The 21,184-nt window shown below is 54.9% G+C and overlaps 1 protein-coding gene across 1 annotated transcript; it reads left to right on the forward strand.

Annotated features, from left to right (window-relative positions):
- Positions 1–1,445: 1,445 nt before the first annotated feature.
- On the forward strand, positions 1,446–20,590 carry FER1L5 (fer-1 like family member 5; the record flags this gene model as incomplete). Its single annotated transcript, XM_021709816.1, has 34 exons — positions 1,446–1,570; positions 2,406–2,506; positions 3,150–3,327; positions 3,402–3,557; positions 4,633–4,764; positions 5,792–5,955; positions 6,222–6,336; positions 7,084–7,186; positions 7,713–7,876; positions 7,966–8,133; positions 8,357–8,495; positions 8,642–8,719; positions 9,542–9,723; positions 9,925–10,096; positions 10,412–10,506; positions 11,552–11,698; positions 11,782–11,944; positions 12,103–12,128; positions 12,743–12,793; positions 12,902–13,006; positions 13,262–13,381; positions 13,932–14,093; positions 14,260–14,351; positions 14,753–14,923; positions 15,126–15,274; positions 15,544–15,683; positions 17,515–17,603; positions 17,856–17,951; positions 18,151–18,292; positions 18,528–18,627; positions 18,703–18,896; positions 19,073–19,182; positions 19,465–19,612; positions 19,725–20,590. Coding segments are annotated over 34 exons (4,496 nt in total), but the record flags the coding sequence as incomplete, so codon positions are not given.
- Positions 20,591–21,184: the final 594 nt, after the last annotated feature.

Below are 21,184 nucleotides of genomic sequence, written 5' to 3' on the forward strand. Positions count from 1 at the left end.
GGCAGAGGGACACAACTCAACCCATGACGCATGGGATCTCCAGTTAGGCTGTCCACCTTGGGCAGCCCTAGGCTTTCTCCTCTGCCCCCTGTGCCCCTGCAGTTGCCAAGAGAAGCACAAGTTCTCTGAGAACTTGCCAGGAATTCAGAGAATGGAAGTCAGCTTTGGCTTCGACTTGTCCCACAGAATTTCTGCTTTTTTTCATTTTTGTTTGCTGTGGATTTCTTCTTTTGAGGTCCCCTCAGCAGTGCAGTTCAGAAAAAGACTTCTTTATGTTTCATGGAACTTTCCCCCTCCTCTTAATAAGGAGCACTACAGGGAGCCTAGTCTGCCCTACCTGGCACTGGTTGTAATCCACACTTGCTCCCCACCCCAGTCCTATCTCTAGGCAGGCCTGTACTTTGGCATCTTGCTTGAGGGTCAAAACACAGGCCCTGGAGCCAGACACCTGCATTGTGACCCCCTGCAGTGTTACCTCAGTGTGTGCTGCTTCCCAATCACTTGCCACTGTAAACTGGGGACTCTGAAAGGCCATGTGACATGACACACTGAACACAACAAATGCTCAAAGTGCACATGTTCTGGTTTTTTTCTTTTTGTTGAGTTGGGGTCTCCCTCTGTCACCCAGGCTGGAGTGCAGGGATCATCACAGCTCACGGCAGCCTCAACCTCCTGAGCTCAGGTGATCCTTCTGCCTCAGCCTCCTTAGTAGCTGGAACTACAGGCACCACCATGCCCGGCTGATTTTTTTAATCTTTTGTGTGTATGTGTGTGATCATGCCACGCACTCCAGCCTGGGTGACAGAGTGAGAAAATTTTTTTATTCTTCATAGAGATGAGGTCTCACTATGTTGCCCAGGTTGGTCTCAAACTCCTGGGCTCAAGAAATCCTCTCCCCAGCCAGGCTCGGTGGCTCAGACTGTAATCCCGTGCCTTTGGGAGGCTGAGGTGAGTGGATTGCCTGAGCCCGTGGTTTCGAGACCCACCCGGGCAACTTGGCGAGACCTCATTTCTACTATAAATAAAAAAATTAGCCGGGCGTGGTAGCGTGCGTTTGTAGTTCCAGCTACTTGGAAAGCTGAGGCAGAAGGATCGCTGGAGCCCAGCAGGTCGAGGCTGCGGCAGCCGGGAGCAGCCACTGCACTCCAGTCTGGGTGACAGAGTGAGACTCCAACTCAAAAAAAAAAAAAAAAAGAAATCCTCTCCCCTCAGCCTCCCAAAGTGCTGGAATTACAGGCGTGAGCCACCGTGCCCAGCATAGTGCACACATTTTCAATTGGGCCCCGGCTCAGCTGCCCAGCTGGAAGCTCCAGGTAGCATTGTTAGCAGGTCATGTCTTTGAGGACTGAAGTAGCCCAGGGGAGGTCCTCCAAGGGGATACAGTGAGAGGACACCTTCCAGGGTTGCTCAGACCTCTCCTCCCCCCATGTGTCTCTGTGTCTCAGGGAACATCTACCATTATGTGCCCTGGTACAACACCAAGCCTGTTGTGGCCGTGACCTCCCACTGGGAGGACATCAGCTTCCGCATGAACTGCCTCAACCTCCTCCACTTCACGCGGGACCGCCTGGTGAGTGTGCAGGAGTGGCTGTGGAGAGGGCTTTGGCCATGGGTGGGCAATGCGAACTGCGTCACTGTCATAGGAAGTGGGTCACACAGTTCACTCATGCCTTCCACACCACTAAGATGAAAGCGCCAGACACAGGGCAAGGCACTGAAAATACAAAGATGAGTAACCGTAGCCCCTGTCCTCGTGTCTCGGGAAGTTGGATACGCACAGCACAACTAGGGCTGTGATGGAGATACAAGCACCAGAGCAGCAGGGTCAGAGAGATGAGGGGAGGGAAGGGGAGAGGAAGAGAGGATAGTTAGAGGAGATGTTTGCAAAAGAGGTGACATTGCAGCAGGGCTCTGAGGAATGCATAGGAGCTTGTGGGGGCGTGGAGGTAGAAGGGAATTATGCAGAGCCATGGCAATATGCCAGTTTTGAAGTGGGGTGGGGGGCATGCATGGAGGCGACATGAAGATAAGGTCAGAGAAGCTGGGAGGGGTCAGAACACAAAGGGACTTAGGTTCCTGCCAAGGAATGAGTGTCTTGGGAGCCACCTGGGAGCCACCTGGTCCCGCCACCTCAGATGTGACTTTTTCACACCTCCTGTGGGTCAGGACTCTGCACTGCTTTCCAGTCGCACCCCCTCCTGGGTCCTCCCTGCCACCCATTTCTTCTGTTGAACAGCAGGAAGGGTGCATGGGGTCCTAGTCTTACAAGGCGTGCAGCGACCTTGGATGACATCGCCGGGTTACGCCTCGAAGGTCCCAAGGTCTTGGGCCATTCAGCCCTGTGGCCTGTCCCAGGAGAGCTCCACACTGAGGTTGGCTCTCCCCATGTCTCTTCTGCTGGGCAGAAAGCCAATCTGGACACCCTGAAATCCATGCGAAATCCGAAGGACCCACATCTGCTCCACCAGTGGGAGAAACTGCTGAGGGAGCTGGCAGAGGACTGCAAGTAGGAGGGGGGTGCCTGGGGCAGGGCTGGCCTAGATCAGGCTGGGAGAAGGGGGCTCAGAGGAATACCCCAGAATCCTCCTCAAGAAGCAGGAGCACTGCTCAGATCTTTCCCTGACTTGAAACTCACAACAGTCACTTTTCCCTTGCCTTCAGGCTTCCTGCCCTCCCCATCACCCCGGTCCCTATGATCCCACACCCATGCCCAAGGCTCCTACCACACCAACCTCTCCCCTTCCTCCAGACAAGCCCACACGGTTTCTGCACCCTTCCACCGGCTGCTACTCCTGTCCCAAGTGCGCTCCTCAGGGCTCTGCCTGTCCTGGAAGACTCACTGTAAGGCCTCCCCAGGCCTCACCCCTGTCTCAGGGCACACACCCCTCCCCACATGCGGCCCTTGGGCACAGCCCAGCCACACTGCTGGAGCTGGGAGGATGGAAGCAAGAGAACCCTGAGGAGAACCCAGGGCCAGACGCAATGAGTAGTCTTCCTACAGAGGGGCGGGGAGGGCTCCTGGATCAGCCAGCAGTGGGTGGGCCAGATCTCGAGGCTGGGAGGTGCACACGAGCCCAAGACAGGGCTGCAGATGGTGACTGGGTGGCAGTACAGCAGTCGGGTCTCCTGCCAACCCATCCCGGCCACAGGCGTCCTCTGCCCTGCATGAGCAATCAGCCCACAGCCACCAACCTGGACAGGAAGAGGTGGCAGCTCCGCAGCCTCCTCCTGCAGGAACTGGCCCAAAAGGCCAAGCAAGCCAAGCCCAAGGACATGGTGGCCACCGTGGAGGGCTGGCTGTACCACCTCAACGCTGTGCTCCCTGAGGTGGGTGCTGGACACTGGCTGGGGAGCAGGGCTGGGGCCAGCCAGGCAGGGTCTGATGTCCTGCCACCTGACAGCCCCAGGTGAGCATCCCCGATGTGATGATCTGGCTGATGGCCAAGGAGCAGCGCGTGGCCTACGCACGGGTGCCTGCCCACTCCGTCCTGTACTCCCCGGCAGGGGCCCTGCACTCCGGCAGCCACTGTGGGAAAATACAAACACTGCTTCTGCAGGTGGGGAAGCAGGGGGTCCTCAGGGGAGGACAGGGCCTGGAGATGCTCCCAGGGGGAGCCCCTGAACTGGCAGAGCAGCCTCCACTGTCTCCTTGGCCCTTACCAGGTGGAATGGGGATTAATTGAACAGTTCCCAGAAGAAGGTGGGGGCCTGTGGCTGTCAGTATGTGGGCTGCTTCAGATCCATGCCCCTCTGAATGTCCCTCAAATCCGTCTCCTCCATCATCCTTCCGGCCGCGATTTGGCCCATTCCCTTGTCATCACTCTCCTGGACCACGATTGGATGATCTCCAAAATAGTTAATGCCTCTGAGGTCTGGGCACCAGCCCATCCTATCAGATGCAAGACTGAACCTCACCCAGGCCCTGACAACAAGCTCCCTGCTTGTAGTCCTCCCGGAGGAGTAGGTAGGGGACCACTCCCTCCCTCAAAGACTCCCCAGCTCCCCACTGCCTCCTGGAGGAGGCGCAGCCCTGCCAGCCTGGCCTTCAGCCCCTCTTGCTGCATCAACTTTCTCCAGCCCATGCTCTCAGCAGTCAGGCCACTCTAGGCTTCCCCTGGCCCTGATCAGCCCTGCCCTTTGCCCTATCCACCAACGTGCAAGGCTTCTCCTGTGCCCGTCAGAGTCCTCGTGAGACTTGAATCCCGGCTCTGCCACTCATGGGCTTTTCCAGGACTCGGTTGCTCCTCTGTGGAACGGGCCTGGTGATCACGGTGCCCGCCTTGTGGTGGGTTGTGAGGATCAAGGCGTTCGATTCACATTCATTACTTGGCATAGTGCTGGCACATGACAAGCATGTAATAAATGATCGCCAGGATAGTTATCAAGGTCCCCATCATCACCGCTCTTCCGTGGCGCCTTCCCAGGCTCCCCAGGCAGCATCGCCCATCTCCCTCCCCACCCTAGCTGCTCTGCTTCCAAGGGGCTCCCAGAGTGTGACTGCCCCCACTCAGAAGGCAGCACTGACTAGCCTTCACTTTCAGCTTCAGCGCCCAGATCAGTAGGAGGCGCCCACTCCCAGGGCTAGGGGGGATAGATGGGTGTGCCCCCTTCTCACCCACATCCCTGCCTCAGTACCCAGAGGGTGAAGGGCAGAAGGACACGCTCCCAGGCCACCTCCGGGTCTGCATGTGGCTCGGCAACATCACAGACAGCAAGGACCTGCAGCTGCTCCGCAGGGGCGACATAGCAGTGTACGCAGAGACGGTGAGTGGGGGCGGGGAGGAATGGCCTCAGGGAAGACCTGGGCTCCTGCGGGGCATGTCATGTGGCTGGGAGGATGAGGCTGCAGTAGCCAGGAGAAAAACCGCCAGCAACTGGATTGGAGAGTTATGAGAGAGGGCAGAGGCTAAAGCAGTCTTGGATGCCGCCAGCTCGGGATCCCTTGGTAACAACCCATAGGTATGTGGTGGTGGCGAAAGGAGCGACTGAGAGGCCCTCTAGGGCCTAGTCACACTCTCTCCCTGCTGGAGGCTTGTTGGGAGCTCTCTCCCAGTTAGTCCACAGCACATGAGGGGCCTCTCCATCACCAGCGGGCAGCCTGGGGGCCCTGCAGACCTCAGCAGGGTCCTTCAGGTCAGTTGGCAGTCCTGGGAGGGGGAGGCCTGCAACAGTCAGAACCCTAAACCCAGGGGGTGGGTGAGCCGCAGGCGCAGACTGCTGAAACTCAGCGGAGGGGCAGATGACCTTTGCTCCCCAGGGGAGGCCACGGCTCAGGAGCCGACTCTGACAGCAGGGGAGAAGCAAGGTTTGAGTGGCAGGCTTTTCGTTTACTGAATTAAATATACTTTTATGAGTTCTAAGTTGCACATGTGGTTGGATGGATCCTGTGTCTAACCAGTCCCTGCACAGGGCTTGGAGACGCAGAGACAGAGGGGGATTTAGGGTGAGGGGCAGAGCAGGGACTGCATGCCTATCAAGGGAAATGTGGGAGAAAAGGCCCAGAGGCAGCAAAGGTGGGCAGGAGGTAGCAGGACTGGATCCCTGAGTCTGCAGGGATGAGGGAGCAGGGGCAGGGGGCCACCATTAAGAGCACCAGGCTCCATCACTGCATCCACCCCACTCTGCTGGCTGAGTGACCTCGGGCCGTTGATCCCCGAGCCTCATTCTCCTCACCTGAGCAATGAGGATGTGGTCTTTTCTTGCCTGGCTATCACATTTTTAGGATGCACCTGCCGGCCAAAGTGGGGGGCCTAGGGCAATGCCGCAGCACTGACAACCTCCCCTCCCCCAGTACGAGAATCAGGCCAAGTATAAAGACCAGTGGGGGCAGCAGGGGCTGTACCGCTGCCCCAACTTCTCGGATGTCATGGGGAACAAGGCCCTGCCCATGACGGATTTCCAGCCACCCCCAGGATGGCACTGGCAGGACAACTGGATAGTGGAACCTCAGAGAAGGTAAGGCTGGGGGGTGCAGGCCCTGAGCCTGTGTACTCCGGAGCACGAAGTTGACACTTTCCCCTTTGGGGGGTCAGTCAGTGGCAGCCCGGAGAGGTGGGCACTAAGCCTGGTCCCAGTGGGTGCACCAGACACAGCCCTGCTGGCCCTGCCTAGCAGAACAGGTGGGTATGCCACATAGGGGGCACTTGGTCAGCAGAGGATGCCCCTATGGGCCTGTCAGTTCAGGGAGTTGTGCTGGGAACTTGGGGTCTTGCTGCCCCCAGGCTCCTCCTAGACATAGACATCAACAAGAGCCAGGTGCTGGAGGAGGTGTATGAGAACCAGGGCCGTGACGCCATAGGTGCCTGGGTGCCCGGGGCCATCCCGAACACAGATGCGGTAAGTAGACCAGAAGCCACCTCAGGATATGGGGAGGGGGGGGTCAGCAGGTGGGGAGCCTTGGTAGCTGGGGGTCCGAGTGAAAGAGCTATGATCTAAGCCCTGCTTCCCCGTGTGGGGTCCTGGTGAGTGCTCCACCCTCAGGCATCTTCTGGTACTGCCGGGGAGGTTTATATCCCAAGATGGCAGGCCAGAGATAACTTAAACAAGACTAAGAAACAACCAAGGGAGGCAGTGATTCCTTTCCAGGCCTCTTTCAAAGGTGGTATTCACCCTGAAGAGGAGAATCCATAGCCACCGTAGCCACCAGGCGCTATTCCTGCAGGCAGCGCTGTCTAATAGAACTGTGGTGATGGAAACGTTCTGTATCTGCTCTGTCCCCATGCGGCTATTGAATGCTTGAAATCTGGCACAAATGAAATTGAGGAACTCAACTTCAAATTGTCTTCTTTTGGTTAATTTAAATGTAAGCAGCCTCAGGTGGCAGCAACTGTATTGGACAGTGCAGGTCTTACCTCTAAGGCATGCTCATCTCCCCTTTTCAACAAGAGCAGTTTACAGTGCAGAAAAGCATATCCTTGAAGCATAAGTGCTTACTCAGGGGGCATCAGCCATAGCAAGTGTCATTCGGTCCAGGGGGTGGACGGTCACTGTGGCCACAGCAGGTACGCAGGGGTGTGTGGGAAGCGGGAGGGAGGCAACCTCCGTCCAGCTCATGCTTTCCTCAGTCATCCTGTCTGTCCACAGGATGGACAGCTCGTGGAGGCCCGGGAGAAAGTGAAGTGCCCCCAAGGCTGGCATTTTAAGAAGGACTGGGTGGTGGAATTGAACCATGCAGTGGACAGTGAAGGTCAGTTCTCTGGTCAGGGCAGGGGGCATGGGACCCCCGAACCACCACAGTCACAGCCTCGGAGTAGCCAAGCTCTCAGTGGGATAGGCTTGAATTCCTGAGGGTCCTCTAGCCTCCGGAGAGCCAGGTTTCTACCCTTTCCATACGCATGGAACAGCGCAGATCCCGTGTCTCCTGAGGCCTGCCTCTGAACCAGGCAGATGCCTGTGAATGTGAATCTGGTGGTAGGGCTGGCATCCACCTCAGGTAGCTCCAGTGAAGTCTGAAGGCCTGGGCTAAAGTCAAGCTTTGCTGTCTACAGGATGTAGGCCCTGCCCAAGTCACATCTTTGAGCCTCACCTTTCTCATTAGTCAGATGGGCCATTGGGCCCAGGTCACCCAGGTGACATAATGTGACCATACCCCTCAGTGAGTGGGAGAGCACTGCCATGTTAGCCTGCTCCCCTAGGGGCCATTTCTTAGGCCTGTTTAAGCCTCCCAGCTCGCAGGCACCTGAGACCCAGAGGCCACGGACCTGCCCCCACAGGCTGGGAGTACGGAGTGGGGATCCCTCCTTCGGGCCTGCCCCAGGTCTGGAACTCAGTGGAGAAGACCTACCACTCGTGTCGGCGCCGGCGCTGGGTGCGAGTGCGCTTCCGGAACCATGGGGAGCTGAGCCACGAGCAGGAGACCCTCTCCTTCCTGCAGCTGGTGAGGGCTGGCCAGAGGGCCCCTGGCTTGATGCAGGCAGGGGCCACCTGGGCAGCAGTGGGAGTGCAACTCTGCCTTCCTCCCTACAGCACAGTCCAGTCAAGCAAGAGGAGGGCTGGGAATATGGTACCTTGGGCTCCAAGTTCCACCTCAACCCTCAACCCCAGAGCCGGTTCCGCCGCCGCTGCTGGCACCGCAAGCTGGCCCCCAATAAGGACAAGGGCGTTGCACCCATATTCCTTCTGGAAGGGTCCTTGGTAAAGCCTCAGTGGGCTGGGTGATGCCTGCCTGCAACCCCACCTCCCGGAGGAGTCAGGGCCTCTTCTGGGTGGGGCACTGACTTTAAGGGCCAGGGAGGGCTGGGTCCCACTTCTCGGGCTTCGGAAGGCAGGGACGTGAGGAGGGAGGGTGGCCTGGACCTGGGCTGGGGGAGACAGGAGACACACTCAAGAGCCTCAGGGGAGATCATCCTGGGCACAGGCTCTGGATCTGAAACACCATGCTAGGAAGGAAGAAGACAGCAAGACGCGGTCGTGGGGGCTGGACACATGGTTCAGGAGACTTGACCCAGGGGACACCCGGCCTCCCAACATGCCCTTCATCTACTGCATCTTCAACAGTGAGCACTGGATTGGGAGTCTGTTTGAGTGGCCCCAGAGCCAGTACCTGAGGGCAAGGCGTGGGGAGGAGTAGGCATGGGGGAACAAGAGGACAGCCTCTGGGTACCCTGAGGGCAGGTGACAGACGTGACTCCTCTTCACACAGAACCTCACTACTACCAGCTCTTCTGCTACATCTACCAGGCCCGGAACCTGATGACCAACCAGATCCTGACATTCCAAGGTAGGTGGCAGACAGCCCTGGTCCCCCACTCCCCAGGGCCCAGTGACATAGCCATCCAGCAATATAAAGAATGTGGCACGGATGTGGCATGGATGGGGGGGGTTACAAAGACGCAGATCCCTCTCCCAAGCAGCTCGGTTTGGGAAGAGACTACAAGGCAAAGCTGCTCTTGAGGTGTGACCCAATACTGTGGAATCAGAAGGGGGAGCTGAGGTGGCATCACCCCAGTGGTGACCACTTAGCTGGGCACTGAAGAGGGAGGAGTTTGCTGGCAGTACTGATGAGACATGAAGGTGACAGAAGGTGGCATGCTTGGGAACCACGTGCCACTTGTGGTTGGAAAGAAGAAGAGGGGTAGAGAGGAGGTCCTGTGCAGGAGGAGACTATCTTTGGTCCTGTGAGGAAGAGTTGAAGTTTGAGGAGACGTGACTTGTGCTCCAGCCCTGTCCTGTCAGTGGCACAGTTTGTGAGGTGCTGGGGCAGGATGTCTGCAGGAAGGTGTGTCCATTGGGCATCACCATCCACATCAAGAGGGCCACTCGCTGCTGCTGTGCAAGGACAGTCACACACAGCCTTGTCTCCAGAACTTCTACAGAGACAATGCTCTGCCCTCCGTCTCTGTGAAGTCCAGGCCTCAAGCACAGTAGGCGTGCAGTACATGCTGATGGAACCAAATGATCCCCTGGCCTGTCATATGCCCAGTTGCTCTGAGGTGACCTTCTGAGCAGCCAGCGGTGGCAGTGGCTGCCCAGCCTGGGCCTCCCTGGACATCTGGCTCATGTGACAGCCAGACACGACTCTCCCCCTCCCCCAACCCACCAGAGCCCTTCATCCGGATGGTCTTCCTGAACCACAGTCAGTGCACCCAAACCCTGAGGAGCTCTGCAGGCCCCACATGGGCCCAGACACTCATCTTCCAGCACCTCCTTCTGTACGAGAGCCCCGAAGACACCAAGGAGAGCCCACCGCTTGTGGTGCTGGAACTGTGGCAGCGCGACTCCTGGGTAAGGTGGGCAGGGCAGAGCAGGAAGAGGACCTGCCTCACAGTCAACTGAGGGGCTTTCATTTGAGAGGAAAATGCATGGAGTGTCTGAGAAGGCCCGACACACAGAGAGCACCGTGTACACACTTGATGGCTGCCGTCTTTTCCTTGAAGAAACCCAAGCAAGAGCCCCCATGTTTTGTGAACTTTCCCTTCCCTCCAGGGCAAGGAGAGCTTGTGGGGACGGAGCATGTGGCCCCCGGTGGTCTGGCTGGATCTCCAAGATCGGATCCTGCCCCCCATGAGGTGGCACCCCCTTGTGAAGGAGTTAGGGGAGGAAGAGGGCGAGGTCTTGGCATCCTGTGAGCTGATACTTGAGACTGAGGTACTGGGAGGCAGGGCCTGGAGGGAAGCATGGTGCTCAGTGCCCCTCCCCAGCCCACTCCCAGCCACAAGCGGCCCGGCCAGCAGTGCCCAGCTCCAGCCTCTCAGCAAAGACCTGGGGCCCAGGAGCAGAACTTCAGGCTTGTGATGCTGGCCTGCCAGACCTCCCCCGTAACTCCCCCTGCTAGTTACTACCCATGGGGCTCTGGGACTTCAGCTGAGCCCTCTGATGGACCTGCTTGAGTTGGGGGTGAGGGGCCGCAGGTCCAGCCCGAAGGGACTTCATGCTCCCTGCTCTCCCACCTTGTTCCTCCAGAATCTCAGAGAAAAGCAGCTACCAATCCTAAGTGTTCCTTGGAAGAATGGGATCTACACACTCCCCAAGATGATCCAGCCCACACTAAGGAAGGTGGCCATTGAGGTGCTGATGGGGAGGGATGGGGAGGGTGGCTAGGCAGGAGGGGGGAGGCACTCTGAGCAATCTAGAGCATGCTGGAGTGCTGCTCTGCTGGTCCTCCCAGATCAAAGCTGGAACCCCAAGAAAATACTATCTGAGACAGAGGGAGACGGGAGAGAAATGAAGAGCAGAGGCTATGCTATAACAGTGTCGATTATTTTACTGCAGATCTCTGCAGTGATTAGTAGACAAAGGATTAGCATTTGTTATCGCATCTGAGATGCACACTGCCTCTGAGCAGGAGGCACTGTTTTTCAGAGAAGGAAGTCGAAGCTCCAAGAGAACATATTCCACCCATAATGACTTACGGACTAAGTGACAGAGCCAGAATTCAGACCCTGCCCTGACTCCAAATGCCTGGATGCTTCTCACCTTTCTTTTGAAAGTAGCAGAGGTCCTCACATCAGAACCTGTGTGCTCAGCCACAAATCTGGCAAAGAGCAAAAGATGGTCAGGTCCGCCACGGACTGGAGGTTTCCCTAAGATCAGGCAACCTGGCTAGTTCCTGCTTTGGGCCCCTGAGGCAGGCCTCATGAATAAGGATGCAGACATTTCCTGGCAGGGTGCTGGGGCACCGAATGTGTTCCATATAGTTCATGGAACACAGGTTGGCAATGAGCTAGCTAGCATAAGGGGCCCCTGAGAAATCTGGCACCTACCACTCCTGTGGGCCTTAGAGGCAGCCAGCCTCAGGAACTTGTGTCTGAGAACCGACGAGGCTGGGCAAAGCAGCAGGTGAGGAAGGGGGAAGTGCCTTCTGGAGGTCAGGGAAAAAGGAAGTCAGTGGCTGTAGGGCACCTCTTCTGGGGAGGATGGTCTTTAGCACAAGTACTGATCGCTCACAGGACAGGGAAACTCGGGCCAGCTTTCGGACTCTGGCTTCCCCACAGCCTAAGGCCCAGGAGCCCCTGATGCACAACTGTTGCCAGTGCAGCCCCCCTTTCTCTGCCAGGACCCATTACAGAGGTGCTGCCTGTCCCTCAACCTGCCCCCACCTTGATTCTGGCAGATCCTGGCCTGGGGCCTTCGGAACATGAAGAAGGCCAGCTCCCCCCAACTTCGGGTGGAATTCGGGGAGGAGTCCCTGACGACAGAACCCATCAAGGACTTCCAAACCAACCCCAACTTCCCTGAGTCGGTCCTAATCCTCACACTGGTAAGAGGCCCTGGGGCAAGGCCTTGGGCAGCCCTCTTCTCCTGGGGGGGCCTCACGCTCTCCACCTCTCCTTGGGGCTGCAGTACATGCCTACGGAGGAGGCCTATGCGCTGCCCCTTGTGGTGAAGGTGGTGGACAACTGGGCCTTTGGCCAGCGGACCGTGACAGGTCAGGCCAACATCGACTTCCTCCAGCCCTATTTCTGTGACCCCTGGGCTCAGGACTACGTGCATCCAAAGCTTCCAAGTACGGCCCTTTTTCCCTGCCACTCCCCAGACCTCACAAGCAAGCCCCCAATGGGAGTGGGACAAGGCCTTGGCTCCCCTGTGGTGTTGGCATGGCACAGCCTCCTTTTTAGCCCTTTTCCCTCTCCTGAGATTTATGACTGCACTCTTTTCACACAGTACTGTCTGTAAAGAAGCACCGGCATGTGAGTAAGGGCTGGAGGCCCACCCTCTCCCTCACTGTTGAAAGGGTGCCACCCTTGTCCCTCAAGAGGGGTGTCAGTTAAACAGGGCCCTGATGGTATCTATGTTCCCAGTGAGGTCCACCTGGACATGAGAACTAAGCAAGGATTCTCAGCCCAGGTAACACGCTAGAATCACCTGAGAGTCTTAACAACTCTGGTACCCAGGCCATTGACCAATTCCTCAGAATTGCTGGGGGTAGGACCCAGGCATCAAATATTTTTCCAATCCCCTCCCTCCATGATTCCAGTGTGTTTTCAGGGTTCAAAAATGACTGCATTAGGGCAGTACTTGCCAAACTTGAATGCACAGAAATCCTCCAGATGCCTTCATCAAAATCAGATTTATTCAGTAGGTTGGGGGAGCGGTTTGAGGTTCTGCATCTTTGAGCTCCTCCTGAGTCCAATCCGTAGCCATAGGCGACAAGGACTAAGAACGGTGCTTCCCCTCCTTCTTGCCCCCTCGGTCCTATGTCTGAAGATCCCCGAATTAAAAGGCCTATGTGAAGGGCAAAGGCAAAGAAGCCAGGGAAGTAAGCCCGGGTCTTGCCCTACCTGGTTCACTCTCTTTTTTTCAGTTTCTAGGATACCTCTATGAAAAGTTCTGGTTCAAGTGCAGCAAAGCCGAGGTGATGTAGGCTCAGCTCCAAGGAAGGAACAAGGAGCAACCACAGTCAATTCAGGGAGGTGGTGGGCTGCCCCTGCCCCAGGGCCAGAATGATCCTCTTCCCTGCCAGGATGAATATGAGCATGAGATGGATTGGTGGAGCAAGCTATTCTGGGCCACGGGAGATGATCACAAGTCCCTGAAATACAAGTACAAAGACTACCACACCCTAAAGGTTTGGAGGCCCCTAGGAGGGAAGAACACTGAAAGGGAGATGGGGTAAAATCTCCCACTAGGAGACGTCATGTGAGGAAGCTCCCACATTATCTCCTGACTTCCAGACACAGCTCCACTAACCAATCCATTTGAAGCAAACAGTGCTGCCCCTGACTGGGCAGGTGTCTGGAGCAAGACCCGGGAGCTGGTGTCTCTGTCTACCTAATCCCAGGAATGGTTCCCCACCAGCCTGGGGCCCACACATCCCCTACAGGTATATGACTGTGAGCTGGAGGCTGTGTCAGCCTTCCAGGGCCTGCAGGACTTCTGCCAGACCTTCAAACTCTACCAGGAATGGCCCAAGTTGGACAGCCCTGTGGTAGGGGAGTTCAAGGTGTGTGTCCACTCCAGTTCAGCTGCCCCTGTCTTGTGCCCCCTCTTGTCCCATTAGACTCTAACAAAAGCCCTGGCTCTATACCCTCATTGTGAGGATGGGGAAGGGAGGGCTTGAAAGTTTTGGGAGTGGAAAGTTTTGAGCAGAGAGTAGCCTACACAGGGACTCAAGGAAACCTCCCTTTCCACAGCAAGGGCAAGGGCCTTCTCACGCCTTGCTCTGGCCTATGCTGGTCTCCCAAGGTTGCAGGGCCGTAGAGAACAAGCCCAAACTGAAGGATGGAAGGGGGTGAAATCAGTTCACATCAGCAGAAACTGGGAACTCACCTAATGACTGTGGTTCCTTGGTTCCTTGGCCCAACATCTCCCTCCACAAGGTGGTCCCTGCCTAACAGCTCTGCTGCACCTGCCTCCACTGTCCACATGTCCTTCTATTCCCACCACCCTGAATCCAACCCTCTCTCCTAAAGTGGGCTAGGGGCACCTCTGGAGGGCTTTACAGAGCTGACCAGCCCTGCCTGGCTGGGCACCCAACATTTCCTCCCAACCAGGGCCTTTTCCGTATCTACTCCTTTCCTGAGAATCCGGAAGCCCCCAAGCCCCCGCACCAGTTCATGGTTTGGCCTGAGAGAGAAGACTTCCCTCAGCTGTGCTTGGTGAGGGTCTATGTTGTACGAGCCATCAACCTGCAGCCCCAGGACTACAATGGCCTGGTAAAGAGGAGCCTCCAACCAGCAAGGCACCCCCACACCCCACCCTAAACCCCAGTCCCTTGGAGCCTCCTCCAACTGCTGACACCCAAACTGCCCACTTCCACCCTCTCTGACCAACCCAGACTGCCCATTTCCAATCCTTCCCACGCTTGTATCTGACCCGCAGTGTGACCCTTATGTGATCCTGAAACTGGGAAAGACAGAGCTTGGCAACCGAGACACATACCAGCCCAACACTCTGGACCCCATCTTTGGCACGTGAGCTGCCCCAACTCACCCAGTCACACTTCTGAATTTCCATCCACACAGTTCTGGGAGTCAGCTGCAGAGGGTGGGAACTCTGGCATTTCATCCAGGCTCCAAGTTCCCAGCATGGTGTCTCACACATTCTAGGTGCTCAACAGATGGAAGATAATGCATGGGTGGTCCAGTTCTACCCGGTTTCTAAGCCTCTACCTGGGAAGGGAGCTCAGAGCCTACACCCTAGGCCTATCTAGTTATTTGTAGCCATAACCAAGGATAGCTATTGGCAGACGATCTCTACCCTATACTCTGTTTTCTGCATCCCTGTGAACAAACAAGGGACCCGTAGGGCCAAGGAGCCGGCAAGGGGGGCATGGAGACAACATGGCCCGCAGGCTCCTCATCCTCCCCGCTAGGATGTTTGAATTCACCTGCAACATTCCCCTGGAGAAGGACCTAGAGATCCAGCTCTATGACTTTGACCTACTGTCGCCTGATGATAAGATCGGAACCACGGTTATCGACCTTGAAAATCGACTCCTGTCTGGATTTGGAGCTCATTGTGGGCTTTCTAAATCCTACTTCCAGTGAGTGCGGGCCCATCCAGGACAGAAGGGGGAGTGGAGTGGAGTGAGCCCACAGCGCCCTTGGGAGAGGCCTGCATCCTGGACTGGGAACCAGGGTCCTGACCTGCCCCGTTTCCACCCATACTTTCACTGTCAGTCATCCTGCAGCTCAAAGGTAGTATTCTTTAGGACACAGACCTCTTCCTCTCATATCTCCCCACAGGTCAGGGCCCTTTAAGTGGCGGGATCAGATGTCCCCAAGCTCCCTCCTGGAACGCTATGCCAGGCGGAAAGGGCTGCCCCCACCTCTGTTCAGCCCTAAGGAAGACACTGTTATTTACAATGGGAAAAAATTCAAGCTGCAAAGCTTTGGTGAGTAGTACAGCACACTGTCAGAGAGCAGACACAGGCCTCTGAAGCCTATGAATGCAAGAGCTGCTGAGTCAGGGGTGAAGAGGGAGGACAAACAAGGAGAGCTTTCCCCTGTGCCAGAAGACAACTCACCCCTTTTCCTTCTGTAGAAGGCATCCATGCCAACACCTGGGGTGACCTGGGGTGGGCTGGGGAGGATGGGGGACCACCTGGGAGATGAGAAGGCTAATAACCTTGCAACCCCCTCCCTTTATTCCCCTCCAATCCAGAGTTCAAACCCCCTAATGTTCATGGTTTGGGATCCAAGAAGGAACGGCTTGCCCTGTACCTCCTGCATACCCAGGGGCTGGTTCCTGAGCACGTGGAGACCCGCACACTATACAGTGATGCCCAGCCGGGCATTGACCAGGTATGAGACTGAAGGGACTGCTTGTGTCCTCCATGGGAGGGGCTGAATCAGGAGATAGGCGGCCCATGCACCCAGGACATAGCCTACTCTGAGGGGGAAGAACAGACCAAGCATTTGGGTATGTACATGCACAGAAGACAAACATGTTCTGCATGTTAATAAGCAAGAAGTTCTGGTGATGTCACTTAGAATGGAGAAATGGAAAGGTCACCTACAAGAAAAGGAGGCCACGCACTGGCTGTAGGAGGCACTAAGGAGCCCTACCAGCCAGTACCTTCATTGCTCTAAGTCTCTCCCAAGGGGTGAGGAGGTGGCACCTCAGGTCAGACAGGGCAGACATTACAGTCCTGGTTCTGGCTGTTAATTGCAGACTGTGTCTTTTCCATGGCAAAGAACCCCAAACAGAGGAATACAAATCCCCAAAGACTCCCTAATTATCATTCACCCCACAGCCATCATAATGGCTCATCTCATCCCCCAAACTTCTCAAGCTGATACCACATTCTATATACAAAGTCCTTTACTGAGCAATTAAAAAAAAAAACAACCATTCTCATTAAACCTGTTTTCTCACTGGGCACAGTGGCTCACACTTGTAATCCCAGCACTTTGGGAGGTGGAGGTGAGAGGACTGCCTGAACCCAGGGGTTCAAGATCAGCTTGGGCAACTTGGCAAGACCTCATCTCTACAATAAATCAAAAAAATCAGCCAGGTGTGGTGGTGCGGGTCTGTAGTTTCAGCTACTTGGAAGGCTAAGGCTGAAGGATTGCCTTAGTGTAGCAGGTCAAGGCTGCGGTGGCTATGAGCATGCCACTGTACTCCAGCCTGGGCGAAAGAGTGAGACTCCAACTTAAAAAAAAAAAAAACAAAAAACCACACATCAAGGCTGGGCTCGGTGGCTCAGCCTGTAATCCCAGCACTTTGGGAGGCTTAGGCAAGTGTATTGCCTGAGCCCACAGGTTCGAGACCAGCCTGGACAACTTGGCAAGACCTCATCCCTACAATAAGTCAAAAATTAGCAGGGCATAATAGTGCACGCCTATAGTTCCGGCGGCTTGGAAGGCTGAGGCAGAAGGATTGCCAGGGCCCAGCAGGTCAATGCTGGCGTGGCTGTAAGTGTGCCATTGCCCTCCAGCCTGGGCGATGGAATGAGACTCCAAGTCAAAAAAAAAAAAAAAAAAACCCCACTAAAAAAACAAAATAAACCTATTTTCTCAAACAGGGTCAATTTCAAAAGAATAAAATTAGGCCACGTAGTCTAAAAGACAGAACATATTTGTTTCTTTCCCAATGTTGGTAGTTCTGCCCTTTCTCTTTTGTCTCACATTTTCACCTTTACCCTCTTAGACTTCTGCACCTTGTGGCTAGTGTAATACTCTTAGATTGTGGCTACATAACATAAAATGACCTGGACATCTGGACTGGTCATCTAGTTTCCTCATACTCAGGGCTACCAAGTTGCTTAATAAATAAAGCCTCAACCTCAAGGTAGAATCTGGAGCCCTGTCCACAGGCCGACACTGTACAGGCCGTCTAGCATGACCTTGCTGAATGGCATGAACCCTCCAGACCCCAGTCATAAGTGAAATCCCAGCACTAGGCCATCAGCCTCAAAGCCATCATAACTCAACCTCACTGTATGGTTCTCAGCCAAAAAGAGAAAAAAGGGGGAGCGGGTGGGCGGCTGCCTACAGGCTCACAGATAACTGTATACCCAGCCCTCGGTGTTGGGAACACATCCTCAACAGACCTCAGAACCTGGGACAGAGACCCCCAGGCCACCCTGTTGAGAACACAGGCTAGCAACCAACCAACGGATCCATCCCCTAGGGCAAGGTACAAATGTGGGTGGACATCTTCCCCAAGAAGCTGGGGCCTCCTGGTCCCCAAGTCAACATCAGCCCCAGAAAGCCTAAACGGTGAGTGACAGCCTGTTTCCCAATTGCTGCGTTTCACAGCTCAGCCTCCCCCAGGCGCAGAGCACCCTTGTCCTCAGACAGCAAGTTGCAGTAATCCTTTTCTCTACTGGGAAGACAGGAAGCTCTTCTGGGAGCTTTCTTCCCCTGAATCCCCTACATTCAGCAAGAACATGGAGGGCAGCCTCCCAGCCTCTTACCAAGAGTAGCTGGGGAGCTATTCCTCAGCAAAGCCTCACAGCACAGTGGCTGTAGGTATGAGCTGCGCTGCATCGTCTGGAAGACTGCCAACGTGGACCTGGTGGATGTCAGTTTAAGTAAAGAGAAGACGAGCGACATCTATGTCAAAGGGTGAGGGACAGGAGTCGGGCTTCAGAGAGGCCCTCGCTTACCCATTTCTGCGATCCCACTGGGGCCTCCCCCAATCCTGAGGGAGTACCTCTCCACTTCTCCGTGTGCCTGGCATCAGCTGGGCAGCCCTTCCCCCAGGGATCTAGCCCAGGGACAGGGCAATACCCACGAACCCCAAGTGAAAGGACTCTGGCCCCAGGTGGCTATATGGACTAGAGAAGGACATGCAGAAGACAGACATTCATTACCACTCCCTGACTGGAGAGGGCAACTTCAACTGGCGGTTCATCTTCCCCATGGACTACCTGGCGGCGGAGCATGTGTGCGTCCAGAGCCAGAAGGTAACAGGCCTGGGGTTTGGGGGCTGAAGAGGAACAGCCTCAGGCTCCAGGGGCTGCTCCCCGTCCTCCCTCCAGAGGCCTGCAAGCTATTCCAGAACACTAGGAACGTGTCTTCAGGTGGAAACCCTCTTCTTTGATAGTCTATCACTGCTGGGTAGCAGACTACTGAAATGTCCAATGGACACCTCCAATCTCTAGGAGACAGGCCACTAACACTTCTTCTGCCATCCTCCAGGATTACATATGGAGCCTAGACCCTACCTTGATGAAGTTTCCAGCTCGGCTCATCATCCAGGTCTGGGACAATGACATCTTCTCCCCCGATGACTTCCTAGGTGAGGCCCTGACGCAGGGCTTGTGACCACAGGACAGGGAGCTCCTCTGTGCTGATGGCATTTCTCTGGGCTCAGGGGTCCTGGAGCTGGATTTGTCTGACATGCCCCTCCCGGCTCGGCATGCCAAGCAATGCTCCATCAGGATGATGAACCCTGACCCCAAGTGGCCCTACTTCCTCCAACACAAGCACTTCTCCCTCTTTAAGAAGAAGACTGCAACTGGCTGGTGGCCTTGCCAGGTCCTCGATGGCGGCAAATGGCGCTTGTCGGTAGGAGCTGGGAAGGTGCCTATCGAATAGGACTGTTATGCCACATAACCTGGCCCTAAGAGGCTTCTGGGAAACTTGGCTAAATTCCTTTTCCTTTCTGGGTGCTGGGAGGAGGTTCTAAAGCCACCCTGCTCATGCTGTCCGTATTCAGCCTCCCACACTTGTGGTGCTTCTAGGGCAAAGTGAAGATGACTCTGGAAGTTCTGTCAGAGAAGGAAGCCTTGATCAAGCCAGCAGGGCGAGGCCAGTCGGAACCCAACCAATATCCTACACTTCATCCTCCCCTGTAAGGGTCCTTGGGGCAAAGGCACCAAATCTTTCTTTCTCCTCAGTTTGTATGGGGTGGTGACCAGTGGGCTTACCAGTGCTTAGGGGTAATAACTTCCTACCCTGCAGCTCAGTGCTCAGTTACAATCAGGAGAGAACAGATGTGGGGTGGGGCTGGGGGTAAGCAGAAGTTGTTTTTGTTTTGTAGTTTTTTTTAAAAGAAAGCTCTTTTCTCTGGATTAGTTGACCTGAAGGTTTCTTCTGCCTTTCATTCTCTAACATATCCCCTGCTCATGGACAGGCGCACTGACACCACTCTCACATGGCTGCGGTCACCGGCTAAACACTTCTGTCGTGTTTTCTGGAAACGCTACCGCTTCAAGTTCATAGCCCTCACAGTCATACTGATTATAGCACTTCTGCTGTTCAACTTTATCTATTCAGCTCCGGTAAGTGGCAACAACAGGCACAGGAGCAAAGGGACGGGTTGGTCTTGGGATAACTCTGGAGAGGGGGCCTTCAGGTGGCTACCTCAGAGTAACTGTGGTCTGTTCTCTCTAGCACTACTTGGCCATGAACTGGATCAAACCTGAACTTCGGCTGCATCCTCCCATTCAAATAGTCAATGTTATCACTTCACCAAACACCAGCAATGCCAACTCTTCCATTCTCATCACCCAAGAGCCACACCTAAAGCCTACGACAGACCATGAGTTGAAACTCCCCCAGGGACCCAAGAATCACCTGAGTGATATTTTCCCAGAATTTCCAGCCCCATAAGACTAGTTTGCCAGTGTTTGCCTGGATTTTCTTCTGCCTACCATCAGCCCTATCAGTTCTTCGTTTCTGTTTTCTAGGACATCTGTAAGGAACTAGGAATATTTTGGCTGTTGTGTTCAGAAATTACTTCCAACAAGAAGAGCAGAGCTATAATTTTCCACTGAATAAACAAGTTTTGTAATAGAGCATCACCTTGTAATTTAGGGGGTTAAAGACAACTTTAAAAGCTGAAAACGCCAGCCCTTCAAGACACACAGAGACAGAGAGTGATGTCATCTTTTTGTGCCCCCTCTAGCCATAGGGTCTCTCCATGTTAACAGGCTCTGAAGTCAGAAGGCAAGGAGAGAAGGGTGACCAGTGAGAAGTGGCTCTCGTGAGTAAGCAGCACGCCAAGGCCCCAGCTCTCACTTCCAGGGGGCATGCACAGCAGGGCCTCACCAGGAGGCCCTAGCATCCATGTGGGATGACAGTGACCAGGCCAATATTTGGCCCATTCATAATAGAAAACATTTGTTTCAGAATAAAAATCAAGAGTGGAGGCAGAATATCCAAACCTAGGTCAGGTAATGTTCTTATGCCACACATTTCTCTAAGGGCAGCCCTAGGCTGGGTGAGGACTGCATTTCATGTATTCTCTGCCTTGTTAATTAATTAATTTATCTATTTATTTGTTTTCAAGTCAGAGTCTCACTCTGTCACCCAAGCTGAAGTCAGTGGCATGATTACAGCTCACCACAACCTTGACCTCCTGGGTTCAGGCGATATTTCTGCCTCAGCCTACCAAGTAGCTGGGACTACAGGCACACACTACCATGCCCAGCTAATTTTTTTTTTTTTTTTTTTGGCGTTGGAATCTCACTTTTGTCACTCAGGCTGGAGTGCAGTGGCACGCTCATGACCACCACAGCCTTGACCTGCTGGGCTTAGGCAATTCTTCCATCTCAGTCTTCCAAGTAGCTGGAAATACAGGCACATACCACCATGCCCAGTTAGTTTTTTGTGATTTATTGTAGAGATAAGGTCTCACCAAGTTGCCTGGGCTGGTCTCAAACCCCCAGGCTCAGGCAATCCTCTCACCTCAGCCTCCCAAAGTGCTGGGATTATATAGGCTGAGCCACCGTGCTCGGCCAATTTCTTTTAGTTTTTGTAGAGATGAGGCTTCACTGTGTTGCCCAGATTAGTCTCAAACTCCTGGGCCTCCAAAGTGCTGGGATTACAGCTGTGAGTCACAGTGCCCATCC

This window comes from Carlito syrichta, unplaced genomic scaffold (assembly GCF_000164805.1).
Source record: "Carlito syrichta isolate Samal-C Ts95f unplaced genomic scaffold, Tarsius_syrichta-2.0.1 Scaffold287364, whole genome shotgun sequence".
NCBI lineage: Eukaryota > Metazoa > Chordata > Mammalia > Primates > Tarsiidae > Carlito > Carlito syrichta.